At 42.3% G+C, this 15,179-nt stretch overlaps 2 protein-coding genes across 3 annotated transcripts in view; both read right to left on the bottom strand.

The window, feature by feature from the left end:
* Window positions 1–3,638: 3,638 nt before the first annotated feature.
* Window positions 3,639–9,477, bottom strand: kbtbd11 (kelch repeat and BTB (POZ) domain containing 11). The gene is made up of 2 exons (XM_084381693.1): window positions 8,951–9,477; window positions 3,639–8,387 (listed from the first exon to the last, which is right to left on the bottom strand). The coding sequence occupies exon 2, from the start codon at window positions 8,299–8,301 to the stop codon at window positions 6,391–6,393; it is 1,911 nt and encodes a 636-aa protein (XP_084237819.1). The 5' UTR covers window positions 8,302–8,387; window positions 8,951–9,477; the 3' UTR covers window positions 3,639–6,390.
* Window positions 9,478–11,180: 1,703 nt separating this feature from the next.
* arhgef10 (Rho guanine nucleotide exchange factor (GEF) 10) overlaps window positions 11,181–15,179 on the bottom strand; it is a 53,625-nt gene continuing 49,626 nt past the window's right edge. For both annotated transcript variants that reach the window (XM_084381115.1, XM_084381116.1), the window contains 3 exons: window positions 12,877–12,999; window positions 12,129–12,647; window positions 11,181–12,040 (listed from right to left, as the gene is read on the bottom strand). In XM_084381115.1, the coding sequence (XP_084237241.1) occupies window positions 12,145–12,647; window positions 12,877–12,999 (626 nt within the window). In that variant the 3' untranslated portion in view covers window positions 11,181–12,040; window positions 12,129–12,144. The remainder of the gene's footprint in view (window positions 12,041–12,128; window positions 12,648–12,876; window positions 13,000–15,179) is intronic.

Here is a 15,179-nt window from a genome sequence, read left to right as displayed (position 1 = left end):
ATAAAATAAATGATTTTGAATTTGTTAGTACAGTGATATTTAGTGTTATATGACTCACACCATCTCACTCTGGGCAAGTACAATTCTACTAAAGTTCTGTCTTCTGTGACGGCCCAAACACTCACACAAAATATGCAAGTGTATTTACGCCATACTCCCCATTCATTTATTTATTTCCATATTTAATGTTTAGGTCACTGACATCACATAGTTCTCCTCCGATGGCATCAGCCGAGTATAACAGTACATGTAATGTGGATGAAAATCTAGGATCTAATATAAATGCCAGCCAAGATAAGGCTTTGTAAACAGACTGCCAAAAAAAATCTTCTTTTTTTATCATCACTTAACGAGAGCAGGTGTGAAATTATGTTTTGAAGTATTGTTTTAAATGTGTTAAGAAGAAGGATTCTATTATGAGGTTTCGTACTGTCTAGTTTTGCAAAAATACAGCACAATTGTTAACATCATTTAGCCCCACAGCAGCAGAACAATCTCACCATACTTGCCTTGCTATATAGCCAGCGGCCCAAGTTGGCCTGTCATGAGGTTCAGTTTGGCCCGCCAGATGTTTCTAGTGATAAAAAAATAAATAAAAGGAAAACAATTATAATATAAATTGCTGTTTATGCTGCTTTACTTGTTGCGGGGTAAAAATGCATTTCATATATGTATATATAGGATTAAAAACAAAAAGGATAAAGGAAACAAAACAAATGAAAAAGGAAAAACGAGAGAAAAGATTGTTCACACTGCAGATGGGTCATACATGTGTGTAAGAACATGCAAAGGATCATCTGTTGAGAAGCAAAACACTGACATGTCTCTATATTTACTGAATTAAATGATGTGATTCTGACATAACTGTTATGTGTTACATGAAAACAATAAAGTCACTTAAAATGAGCTGATTGCCTGGACTGCACTGATGTCCATGTACTGTGAAGGCTTCAGATCTGGATCATAACATGCTTTGAAGTCTGAGTGAAGTTTGATTGAAACAGTATGTGAGTGATACTGGCCTAATTTGGGATGGAGGTTGGTAAAACCTAATGTATGTTAGAGAGTTACATTTCATAGAAAGGAAAACGGGTTAATATGCCTTATTTCAAACAATAACTGATGTGTGACTATGCAACTTGCATCTACAGCCTGACATGGTCTGGTATGACTGGCAGCTAATGTTGCACGCACTCTTTAGAAAGATACTGGTGTATAACTGACAATATTGATTTAGTGTGGTGCTACTGTTACACTATGTTCTGTTATGTCACAGAAAAACTGACATTTATTTTGCACAAAAGTAAAACAAGAATTAAACTCACCGTGGAGAAATGTTTGTTGTTTCTTGCTTGGGCCTCATTTTTGTAAAACACCTGTTGCCTCGGCTCCTCTTTCCTCATGTCTGTCCCTGCCTCCTCTGCTTCTCAGGTAGAAGCAACTAAGACGCAAGGAGAGGAGGCGAGGAGAGGAATGACTGAGAAACGAGACAAGGGACTGCTCTCAGCCAGGTCACCTCATGATGATTGAGAAATGATGGCCGTTATCCTATAGTTGCTGCCTTTGACCACAAGTTACAATGTCTGGCCTTTAATTTCAGCTCTCTTATGAAGAGAATGCAGGGACAGAAAATTCTCAGTATGTCTCATTATCACGACAAAACCATCTACAGTTTTTGGAATAACAACACACAACTTTGATCAACACAGCAACATATCTGCCTGTTTCATTCTTTGTGGATACAGGCATAATAAAGGCCTATTAGTGTAGTATACTATAGCTGTGAGGTTTCAGATTAGACTTAGACTTAGACTTCTTTATTTGTCATTTAAATTACACCTTACAGTGCAGATCACAACAAAATGTCGTTGCAACCAACTGAATAGCCCTTGTCTCACCCTGCCCTGCAGCGGCTGCTAAAAACACGAAACGCTCTCTCTAGAGCCAGTGTTTATTCTGGGCTACTGTAGAAACATGGCGAGGCAACATGGCGGACTCTGTGGAAGAGGACCCGCTGCCTCTGTCGATATAAAAGGCTCATTATGAGGTAACAAAAACACAAATATTCTTAGTTTCAGGTGGTTATACGCTAATGAAAACACAATTATGAATATCATATTGCATTTCTGACAGTATTATATCAATTTTTCAGTCCCGTAAATCCCACCCTAAGACACTGGACCTTTAACACAGCTATATAGAGCTAATTGTGCTGAAGTCATGTCTATTATAATGTTCCATTATTTTATTTTCTGATGTTATCAGTATTCACCTGGTATCCAGACAACATTGCTACCAGATACTGACCTTTGACTGTCTGTAAATTGAAGATGGACGTTCATTTTCACATTCATATGAAACTATTCTGAACTATTTAAAATTATCTGCAGCTGATATGTAGCTGGGAAAAACCACCCTCAAGTGATGTAAGTTTGTATTGCATCAAGGTATTTGGTGTCTAAACATTTGAAGCAGTTAAACTCTTTAAATTAAAGGATGGCAGAATTATTTGCACATTACTTCAGTTACTTGGAGCTATAGCTAAATATATAAACATTTTGTTCTGACTTAAGGCATCCTTTTTATTTCTACAAACTTTATTCATACAGTGAGACGTTCAGTGATAATTATAAGATGTGTTTAATGAGAAGGTTTCACATAAATATGATTTATATCATAATCATCTCATCATTCTGAGGAAGCTGTGAGAAAGAGTCTTATAATTATGATACTAAGACATAATTACAACATAATATCCTGTATTTATAATTATTAGGCCCGGTATCTTGTAATCAGACATGTGACTCAAGCAATTTGGTCCAAGTCCCAAGTCAAGTGAAGTCAAGTTGAGACTGGTACTCAAAAGTATTAGTACCTGTCTGATCATGATATTATTGGCCAATTTATCTAACCTGTATAAACTAAACTAAACTAAACTAAAAAACCTAACAATGAATAGAAATTGTATTATTAATACACAATGAAATAAATGCAATCAAACAAAAAACAAAAACATTATGAAAGCTTATTTATTTCTGAATTTCTTGTCATTCAAAAAAAATTCCCTCCCTTCACTTTTAATTAGTGACGTACTGACAGCTAGACTGAACATTTAAAAAAAAAAAAAAAAAAGATCTGAAAATATGAAATGAACACAGACAAGTCAGTCAGGTCATCATGTTTCAAGTCATGTTAAGTCACGAGTTTAACTTCCAAGTCCAAGTCGAGTCTCGGGTCATCAAAACTTTGACTTGTCACAAAGACTTGAGTCCACATCTCTGCTTACAATTAAAAATAAAAACAAAATCATAAGATAATAAGTTATGATAATTGAAGAAAAAAGACGACTAAGATGAAATTAAAAAATGAAGGTGGTGGAAATGGGCTTCCATCAGCATTTCGAAACCTCGCATACTAAGTAGGATACCTGACTCTTTATTGGTTGATGATGCAGGTGATTTGCTTGCAATAATAATCATGTTGGCATTGGACACTCTTAACATGTCTTGCTGGGCATCAGCTCATGTCAGAGTGCAGTTACAGCCTATATCCACCAGATGGCAGCTCTACTCCATGTAGATTAGCCAAGAGACTGTGGCACTTTCCCCACCATGCTAGAGACATATAAAAAAACCAGATCATTTTCAGACACAAAATATTTTATTTGAAGCACTTAGTTCTGACTGATATACATTATCCAACAGCCAATTTGTTAGCCTACTCCATATACCTTGAACAGGAAGCCATTGCCTAGCATTGCATCACTTTACTGTCCATCACAGCAGCAGATCCAAAACCACCAAATCCATACAAAACTTCACAAAAATACAGATGCCAGCCAGCGAAATATCAAAACCACATCCATTTTGTTCTAGTCACATTGATCGCTTGGAGACACTCGTACAAACGTTATCAAAAGCAATTTGTTCCAAGAATATATCAGCATTAGCTTCCATACAAAACTCCCACTGTTATTGCAGCAGCAAATAAATACTGTGAAATGTCTAAAGGAAGGACTTTTAGAGCAAAACTGGTATCAATGTGCACTGATGCAAGAAGAACATGGGTTTGTTAGTGTCATGACAGCAGGTGTCTTGTTTGGCCTCATCATGCTGCAGCACTGTAGTATCTGATTTAACCTTTGACCTAAAGGACAGGTCATCAGGTTAGTGAAGAAACCTGATAGCAGTTGAACCTGTTGCTTTGTCCTTGAAAACATACAAGAAAAGAATGATAAGAAAAAAAGATGTATCTTTGTGTTATTGTGAATGGCTTGCTTTCCCTTAACTTCCCAGAAAGTGCCTGTTAGCAGCAAACATGATGGCCTTCCTCAAACAAAAACAACTATTGCTTTTAAGTTGACTGTGGTATGGTCAGAGGAACACGTTTTATAAAGAACTTACAGTAAAGGTGCATTATGCAAGAATTGGCAACCTGTCTAATTCATACTCAAAACAAAAAGGGGGCAGCAAATCACCAGAGCAACCGCTAACTGCTGCTAACTGTTGCTAGTTAGCTCAGTCAGCCGGGCAGCTTGTGATCCAGACTGGGAGCTCAGAGGACCTGGGGAGTGTTGGGGTTAACACCACTAACACAGGAGCTTTGGACCAGGAGGTGCCAGGGCTAGCTGGCTAGCATGTTAACATCAGAAGATATCTCTGCAACACAACACACGGGCGTCATTAAGTCAAAACTTAAATTCCTCCACATTATGTTGATCATTTAATTGATTTTTGTATGTTTTTGAAATTCTTACATATTGCACCTTTAAGCCACAAGACACGTGCAAGTCTTTGTTAGTTTGATAGATGTATTTTAGCCTGACTGAAATGTTATTTATCTTTGGCAAAAGTGCTTAACGTAAGAACTGACACCAGTGAGTATGCACTATAAGCATAATAGCACATTCTTCATCTAAAAATAAAAGTTATTTATGTACTTTTAAAGGTGCAATATGTAAGACAAATACACAAAACAAATAGGGGGCAGCATATCAACAGACTAACCGCTAACTGCTGCTAATTGTAGCTGCCATTAGCTTGTTAGCTCAGTTATCTGTGCAGCTATCAGTCTGGACCAGGGAAGTGTTGCTCTTAACACCGTTACACAGGAGCTTTGGCCTGGAAAGGACTGGGGCTAGCTGTTAGCATGCTAACATCAGTAGATATCTCTGCCACACAATATACAAACACCATAATGTCAGAACTGTTTATTCCTCACATTATGTTGAGAACTTTAATTTGAGAATGTTTTTCACTAGAGAACTTACATATTGCACCTTTAAACCTAAATAAGTTCAGTTTTCAATGTTGTTTCAGCAACCTGAAGCCTCTGTCAGACATGACAGATTTAAGCTTCTGGGAGACGCTGAGTTGAAATGTGAATGGAATTGCTTTGACTGAAAATGTCCCCTGAATCAAAGTGGGTACAATATGCTGTTAAGTGCTTTGCAAAGGGAATATTTCTGTGTTATAAGACTGTTTTTATGGTCTGTAATTTCACCGTGATTCATAAGTTTCATTCAAAGGCAGGGCTGATCAGAGTTCGAGTCGAGCTGCAACCATAAGTCGATTAATTGATTAGTTGATTGACAGAAAACAATCATAACATATCTTTTTAAGAATTTTTCCAGCAAAAAAAGCCAAACATTTGCTTTTTCCTGTCTCTCAAATATAAAAATTTGAGGCTTTACTTTATAATATATAATAGTAAATTATGTTTCTTTGTGTTTTGGGCTGTTTTTTTTCACAATTATCTGACATTTCCTTGACCAAATTTATTGACTAATCACAATGATGCTGAAAAGTAGCCGAGTTGCATCCCTAGTTTGACACTGTATTCCTCCAAAGTAAGATTCTCATTATAGTGACTGTTAAATAGCACAGCATTACAGCAGACGCACCTGTATATTCTGTCTCATTTGCATAGAACCTGTGTTGCATCCTCCATAGAGCGCACAACAACTTCTTCCTTTCTTTTTTTTATACAACTTTCAACAGAAAACTTGTGTTTGTTACCAAAGTCACCAGTCTACTAGTTAATATGTTCTATAATATTATATCTATTCTAACTACAAAAGTGCACCAAACCAAACTGAACACAGGAAATACACAAAAATAACCTACAGTCACTGTCATCATGTCATGATCTACTTTGGGTACCGACACTGTTGCATTCATTCATTCCACACTAAAAAAAAGAAGTTTTCCTTTTAAGGCTTCACCCTGCAGACACATTGATTTGCCATGCAAATACACACATTCCATCGCAAGCAGGCAATGAGACACTGAGATAGAAAGCTGACGCTGAAGAGTGTATATAAGGTCTTCTGCTATTTCCAGTTTTGCTATGACACATTTATTGCGTTACTCTGGATCACACACACACACACTATGTAACTTTTTCAGGCTTTTCAGGCAAAGTGAGAACAAAAGGGAAAAGGATGCCTTTCGCCTCCAGAGGTGCCCTCAGCGGCTCCTCGACAAAGTAGGCGTTCTCCTCCTCCACTATGAACTGAAGAGTCTGGCTTTTGTTGACACAGAAGATGCAGTTCCCGATAACGGCACACCTGAAGGGTAAATGACTTCCAAGCCTCTGTGATGCGCAATCGTGCCACATTTTCACGATGGTGTTGTACTTGAAGACGGTGATCCCCTGCTCGCGGTTGACGTCAAAGCGGTAGATGAAGCTTTTCAACGCCACCATGTCGGTGGACTTCTTCCTGCTGTTGTTGTAGGGGCACTCCTGCCACTCATCCCTCTTGGGGTCGTACTTCAGGAGGCGGTAGAAGAGAGAGCCTCCCGAAACATAAAGTTCTCCACTGCAGGTTGTGGCTTCGTGGGCCACCGCGAAGGCTCCCTTGGGCAAGGGGGCAATGGTGGTCCAGCGGTCCATGCGAGGGTCATATTTTTCCACTGTAAACAAACATTCTCCTCCAATGGCATACAAGTGGCCATCCATAGAAACAAGCTTTAGCTGGGCACGAGCTTGGATCAGAGGTCGCACCTCGGCCCAGCTGTTGGTTATGGGGTTGTAACAGAAGACCTTGTCTGAAACCTTGCCCTTGTCCCCGTAGCCCTTTATCCCCCCTGCCACAAACAGATAGTTATACATGGTGCAGATCCCGCACCCTTTAGTGTTCAAGTCTTCGGGAATTGAAGTCAAAGGTCTCCAGTCATTTGCCGTTTCGTTAAAGTAGTATATCATATGATTCTCCTCCAATGATCCAACCGACAGAGGGCTCTGTGGTCGGCTGCCGCAGCGGCTCGGCGGCCGACTCCCAACGCGATCGAACACATCGTTTGTCTCTGCCACCATCAGAGTCTTCCTCCCGTCCATTCTTTTCTTCAGGATCAGATCCCTCTCAGATCCGGTCAGGCGACCATACACAGAGGGGTCTTTGAGGACCTGGAGGAAGTTGTCGCTCATGAATCCGTAGGCGGTCTCCTTCAGTTCACTCAGCCGCTGCTTTTTGGCGATGGTGAGAATCTCGTAGCAGTTCTCTGCAGTGATTTGTGCAGACATGGAGTCCATGGCCGCCTGGACGGCACAGGGGATCTGGAGGATTTTTGCCCCCGTGATGACATCTACGACATTGTCCTTGCAAACATTCATTCGAGAGGTGTAAACATAGTCTACCAATGTAGACAAAGTCTTGTAACTCATGCCCTTCACTTTGAGGATGTCTCGTGACAGACGTGCTTTGAAGTAGTCACTCTTCTCTGCCAGGACAGACTTGTGAGCTTTAATCGTCTGCCCGCCAACTTCGATGACTAAATCCGGCTCTTTTTCAGACTGTGCATTTCCAGCTTCCTGGCTGCTGTCCCTGCGCTCGAGGTTCGATTTCAGGACTGACCAATCAGTTTCCTGTTTGGCTTGGCGAGAGGAATCTGCACTGTAAGACATTTTAGCTCTGGCACCATTGTGGATCTCACTGCTTGCAGAATTTTGTTGCATGCCGGAAATGTGATTGGACACAGCGCGGCCAGCGTGAGGAGGAAGATCTGGAGCTCCTTTATCATTGGAGAGGTGAAACTTATCAGTTCTTGGAATGCACGAGCCGTTACCTTTCTGGTGATCGATATGATTGTTCTCCATCAGTCTTCCATCCAACAGGTACTCCTTCTCAAACACCGGAGAGGGGCTGAAATCCTGCTCGTCCTGCAGGAATCCTTGGACGAAACCTGGACATAAGCTCCCGTCTTTGTCAGAAGGCGTGACCAGGTCAGGGTTCACGGCGTGGAGGATGACATCAGCCTCCACGGTGATGGTCCCTCCTCCCTGCCTGTGGCCCTCATTCATCTTGATGCTCTCACTGAGGATGGGAGAGGGCGTCTTCAGCGACCATGCTTAGTGGATGGACAAACTTTGTGCTGCTCTCCTTTCACCTACAAGGAGAAGAGGGAAAAATGAGCCTCGGAGCTGCAAAGACTTCTATGTTCTCTAAGGGGCGCCCTTTCTCTAATAACAAACAGCTTGGAAACTGTGAAATTTTGAGGAAAGAATTACTCTGAAGTGCCATTGCCAACCACTCTGTGTAATACACTCCTGTAGGCTATAAACGTGTCATCAGCCGCAGCGGCACTGACTTCTTATGTGCAACATCTACAGCTTAATCCAACATGCAGCTTCTTGTGGCTGTAAACTGCCTGACCTACTACAATAATCACCCTGCCTGTCCATTATTTGTGTTAATCTGGCCACATTCAGAGCGCATGCGCAAATGGTGTTGCGCTGATGGAGGAATTAATCTCTAATAGACTGGAAAAGGGCGTATGTACTGTAATCAAAAGTCTGACTGACGCATAACGCCGGGCAAACGCTTAGAAAACAGCGTTGGTCAGTCAGTCAAATCAAGAAGGAACGGAAGGATTTTACGCACGCTTCATTGCAATCAAATTAGAAGGCACACATGCAGATCTGTGTCCAGTGGCAGTGTAAAGTGACCTACCTGTGTTCCCTGGCTGTGATTAAACAGCTCGGCACCAGCAGTTCCCCTGCCCGTCCCTCCACAAAGCTCAGTTACGTAAGACAGTCGCAATCCTGCTGAAGCAGCCCTGGATGATTTCACTTCACCGACGATTCCGGACGCGTCTTTACCCCCATCCGTTCACCTTTTCCCCATCGACCCCACTCAACTGTTGTTCCTCTCAGTCTCAGTCAGTCACAGCGGAGGCACGATCGCTCAGTCATCTCAGGTCGCGCCTCCTTCAAGATCAGCCCTCGCAAAGTAATTTCCTCCCGTGGAGGTGGAGGTGGAGGGGAGAGCTGCTGCTGCTGCTGCTGCGCACGATCCGCGTCTTTAAACGTTCTCGTCCAGGAGAGCGGGACTGTCCCGCGTGGACAGCAGGGCAGACAGAGGAGGATACGCTCGGACCTGCCTGGACTGTGATTTTTGTTTTCGTTTTTTTTTACAGTTGACTACAGTGAGGCGGTCATCATTGATCGAGACCACGCCTCCTCCAGGCGGTGTTAACCCTACACTCCACAGCAGGAGCACGAGGCTCCATCTGTTGTGCGCGCGCCGGACGCATCCCAGAGATGCGACATTCCTTCACGCATCATCCCTGTCCTGGGTACCACGGTGGGTGGCAGGGTCAGGGGGTTGAATATATAGGAAATCCCCCTCATTTGAACTCATGTTGATCAGAAACATGTATATAAATGAACTCTTTAAGATACAGTTTCTATTAGAATATTACAGGTGCATATTAAAGGAGCATGACTCCGATTCATTAGAGGATTTGTTTACATTTGCAGACGCTACAGTTGGTAAAACTTTCCACTGACTCAGCCAAAACTACATAGTGCACCTTTAAAGTCAAATTAAATAGCTTGCCTGAGCCCCCACAGAGATTTTAATACTACAGAACACTATCCAAAAATCTATAAATGTTCCATTAGTCCACTTGTTTGTGCATGAGGCAGTTTATCACAATATCTGCAGAAGTGACACGATCGCTCTCTAAAATAAATTGATAGTGAGGCTTAACAATGCTCTGGAAATATGAGTCACACTTTCCTTTTGGAAACCTTCTCTAAATAACTCCTCTGAGAGTTACAGCCTCAACCAATCTAGATCCAGCATGTTGCATATTTGTGAGCAACATGCAGCGCCCTTGTGATTTGTAACCTTGGAATTGGAAGCGTTACTACAGTGATAAAAGAGGCACAGAGGCATATAAGCTCAGAAGGCCTGATTAGAAATAGTACAGCCTCACAGGGCAACAGCAGCAGCAGAAGCAGTAGCAGACATTCTTATCCAGGGTCCATAACCTCTCCACCGAGGAGAACGTGCGTCTTTAACAACTGGCCTTCACGTACAAAAATAGAGGGGAGCCAACGCAAGGGCATCGCACAACTATCAGCCCCGTGAGATTAGGGGGCATTCAGCTGGGAGGTTTTAATGTCAGATATTCTGAGAACAAAGACTCGCTCAGGACTGATACACAAAATGAGCCGTCTCCATGGAAACCTCAGGGTCAAAGGGAAAACAAATGACTTCCAGTTGCAGAGCTGTCTTGATACGCGACCAGTGGCAACACCCAGCAAGACAAACTGATAACTGGGTTACTCGGCTGAAACAGAGAACGAGGCGTTGCCATGTTTAGTTAATAACACAAGCCAGTATTCAGTTGGAGAAGTTAAATATTATCTTTCAAGTCAGCATCAGATCGGGTAATATTTGGGATAAGCCTGTGGCGCTGTGGATTGTAGCATGGGAACAACCTGAAATCATCCTGTCTATTTTTGTTAGAACCGGTAATGGTTGTGCAACAGTGGACGTGGGCGTTACAAGAGAGAGAAAGTCTTGACCCTCTCTGTTCGGCAGTAGGAGAAATGAGCATTGAAATCCCGGAAGAGCTGTATCAGGATCAGTTCCTGTGGCCCCTCAGGCACATTGCTAGTCCCAGCATGAACTGATGGCAGGCAGAGTGGAGTACAAGGTTTGCTTGAGTCATGAAAAATAGGCACACCGACACTTTTTTTCCTCTTGCATGTCTTAAATATGCTTCAAATCTGTTAGCTTTAGGCGGAAAAGTTGCATCTCCCAGGAAGGGAGAGAGACTTTTAAAAGTATTGCGGGATACGTTTTTTTTGTTTTTTTTTGTTAAATGGTCGCTTAACCTCACAGAAATACATGCTTCTTTGAAAATGAAGTTGAAATGAAGAAGACAGGGTTGCTCAATGAAACAGTTTATGAATGTTAATACATATAACAGAAGTACATACAAAATGACACAAAAGTATAAAGCTGTTTGTCTTTTTTTTTAAATATTCTTATGTGAAAGATGTGGTTGGGGGGGAAAAACTCTCCTCTTCATAACAACTCGTTCATCCCTTTATAAACAGAAACCTGGCCAGCCAGGGATTCTCATCAAGGCCTTGGCAAACTAATTCAGTCATCAATATTTCACCTTTTTAATCCATTTCCTCTACAGAATGGTAGTAGCACCGGACAAGCTGCTCCAATAGTAAAAGGATTCCATATAAACACAGAAACTTTCTCTGACCATAAAACTCACACACATGTAATCCTGAGTTGTCTTACTCCATATTTACAACTCTGGCCTTGACAGCTGACCTAAGATCCAGCCAACCTAAATAAAACTTTCATGTAACAGATTAAAAGCCCCCATCTTTTCCTATCTTCTCATTTTCTTTTCAATACTGATTAAATACTGCAGTCCTATACAGCCAACTGGCATGGCACAAACACTGGAGAGTAAAGTATTAGCCACGTTACAGAACAACCAACTTCATCAGAGGGTACAATTAGAGACCTTTCAGTGTTTTCAAACAAGTATATCCTTTACAGGCACAGTATATCCTTTGACTGGTCTTGAGGGTGCTGTTTGCGTCGCTAAGCATCATGATTGAGTGGTTATATTGATCCTTTCTCTGGTTTTTAATGGGAGGAGAGATCATTAGAAACATCATTGCAACATTGTGGATTATCCTTAATGCACTTCTGGCTTCAGTAAGACATGTCGTTGGTTTGATTGGAGTGTAACACCAGATTTCCCTCTTTTGTTTTAACCTGAAAAGAGACGGAGAATAAAGGTAAAATCCTTTTATAAGTAAGACATGACATTTTCTACTTGTATTTGTCTGAATGTTCTCCCTACCAAGGTGCTATTGTTGTCACATGTTGAGTAAAGGTATCTGCCAGATCATGATGGTAGAGGTGGTGTCCTCATGGCGAGACTGTTTGGTCTTTTTGTTCACCCTGCGGTGGCCCAGACCGCCAGACACCACCAACAAAGAGCTGACATCCACCTTGCTGGTCCGCCGGCCCTTCTGGTGATGTGCCGGGTCGTGGAGCATGTCATAAAGGGCCCCGTCCTCTGGCCCGTGCTCCAAGGAGCCCTGGGATGGAGCTAAGGAGCCGCAGGATGATGACAGGGAGTCCTGGAGAGCCATGGTGGTGCAGCCCGCCTCTCCCAACCACACACCCCGACCCTGAGGGGGAGTCAGGGCTGAATCTGAGGGGGGCTGGGGGTTCTCCCCGTCATCTGTCTCTGTTGCCTGGACTGAGGTGGGAGGGGTGGAGGATGGCAGGCCAGTGGGCCGGTTACAGACTGCAGCAGCCACGGTGAGGAACTTGACTGGTCCGTTATGAGCGTGTAAGGACACCATACCCCGACCTGAGAACAGGAACAGGAACATAATCATCAAGACGTTTTACAGACTTAATTATACATCTGAGGATATATATACACACACATGATAATATATGAATTTACTTTTACTTTCAATACTTCAGTACATTTAATATCTGATGCTTGAAGACTTTTACTCAACTACTATTTATATTTGTATTTGTTTCTTTTACCTTTTCATCTAAATAGTGATACAGTAATGTCTCAGTATTACCTGTGACCTTGGGGATCCCCTGCAGTCTGGGGACTGAGAGGGCCACAGTCACCCCCAGGTTGGTCCCTACCAGCAGCAGACCGTGACAGACCAGCAGACTGCTCACTGACACCCTCTGGTTACCTATGGAATAAAAACACACAAAAGCATAACACTGGTTTAATCTGGTCTGAAATACTGAGAGAAACAGCAGATAAATGCTTCTTGGCAAACATATTCTTCTACCGTGAGTGATTCACAGTGTCAAGCATGACCTGTTAGAGCTCACACAGATGCACCGCGCTCATGCACACTTGTACATCCTGTAAAATCAGAAAAGAGCATCAGAGGGAGGGGGCGGTGATGTATCCCTTTTCATGAGTGGGGGCATTTCTGCAGCAACAACGGTTATTTGTCTCCAGGGCAACGGAAAAGAGGAGCCTGGATAAAAGCAGCTCTTTTCAAGTGTCTGAACACGGGAAAATGCCCCATTATGGTCCACTTTGACTCAAACAAACAAACACAAAAGTGTTATGTAACTGAATGAGTGAAGCGTAATGCTGTAATTAAGCAAGGAGCTCTGCCTCTGAGGCAGTTACAACGGGACAATCTGATCTGACCTTTTCCCTTCCGTCCCGCTCAGAAGAATCACTGCGATGCCTCTTTGCACTGTGAAAGCCCTGATTGTTAAGTTAACAGCACCTTTCAGTAAGGATGCAATAAAGTCAGGCTAGCTGTGTTAGGTGACTTATTATGTGGAATTTGGCACTCGTTGCAGACCATCCCCACACGGGAGCTTTGTCAGGAATAAGATGTGCAACAAGCCAGTCAGACATTTTTATCATCATTTTTTAGGATGGTAATAAGAATCTGAGGTTTTGAAAAAACAGGCTTTTGAGTGCTGCTATGTGGGAGGCGAGACTGTCATGAGTCATTACTGCTGTAACAGCTTGACTTGAATTTCCTCCCTCCAAGTAATCCTCTTGGGCTTTAGGAAAAATTACTGCCAGTCTCCCAGCCTGACCCCCCTCACTAGAGCTGACCCTTTGCATGGGGCACACACACGCCATACTGCCACACTTCCAGGAATCATGCCAGATAGGCAGGCAGGTACAGTTGAAGACCGGGCCCTGAGTCCTGCCCACATGTGCTTCTAATGAGGGCCCAGAGTTAGCAGAAACACACATACTGCTGGTTGGGGGCCTTGCTCAACTTCCTCCTTTCATAATATTTGGAGTTCCCCACCCAGAGGGTGAACTAAAATAAACCCAGAGTGAACGTCAACACGGCCCAGCTCTGGCCCTGATCCTACACCAGAGCTCCACTTTGATCTGCACTTAGTCCTGACAACCAACAGCAGGAGGGAGGCGCAAATCCTAAACATTACAATAATACACTACATCGACCTAGAAATAACTCGGATCAGCACAATGTGAGTGAGCGCGCTTTCGCTTTAAATTTTGTGGACTCAATTATACATACAAAACATTTTAGCAAAGAAAGAACGAGACTAAGAGCCATGCTAGTGACTCTGTGACGTAGACGTGTAGAAGGGCTTTGATGTTCATGCTATAATGCTAGTATGCAACATGAGAAAGTTAGCATGCTGATGTTTAGGTATAATGTTTAACATTTTGTGAATACATATTAGGGACTAGAGCAAATTTCAGGGAACAGCAAAATCAGAGGGTTCATCCTCTGGGGATGATGAATGTCTGTGTTTGAGCTGCAACGATTAATCGTTGAGTTCCCAAGTATTAAAATAATTGCCAATTAATCTTTTTGAGTAAATTTTTAAGAAACAGCTGCTTACTGTGAATGTGAATACTTTCTTACTCCTCTATGACAGTAAACTGAATATCTTTGGGTTGTGGACCAAACAGGAAATTTGAGGACCTCATCTTGATTGACATTTTTTCACCATTTTCTGACATTGTTTAGACCAAACAACTAATTGATTAATCCAGAATACCATTAAAAAAGCTAAACATGATTAGCTTTTAGTAGGTGAGCCAGAAAGTTAGTCTCACACACTGAAAGTATCACATATCTTGAAACGATCATACACTGTACACCTCACTGATCAAGATGAATCATTACTTTAATTCCCTGTCGATCTAGCATGTTTCCAAGGAGACGTTTAGACAAGTTTTAACTGGAGTAACTTCACACTGCAGCTACAGTATGTGATCCAGTCCTATCCTGTCTACTCATTCCTTGTGTCTCACTCAGTCATAAGTGTATATTCCACGTTGGGATGTGATCAACAATGGTGGCGTACAAACAAAGAAGAGCTGGAGGTGTTATTTACCGACCCCCCTGAT

Source organism: Pagrus pagrus, assembly GCF_965226575.1.
Source record: "Pagrus pagrus genome assembly, chromosome: 18".
Classification (NCBI taxonomy): Eukaryota; Metazoa; Chordata; class Actinopteri; order Spariformes; family Sparidae; genus Pagrus; species Pagrus pagrus.
The sequence above is the reverse complement of the archived record's forward strand: the minus strand, read 5'-3'. Positions and strand labels throughout refer to the sequence as shown.

Bases quoted from the DNA above. Each gene is read 5' to 3' on its own strand.
- kbtbd11 (XM_084381693.1), bottom strand. From the start codon at position 8,301: ATGAATGAGGGCCACAGGCAGGGAGGAGGGACCATCACCGTGGAGGCT.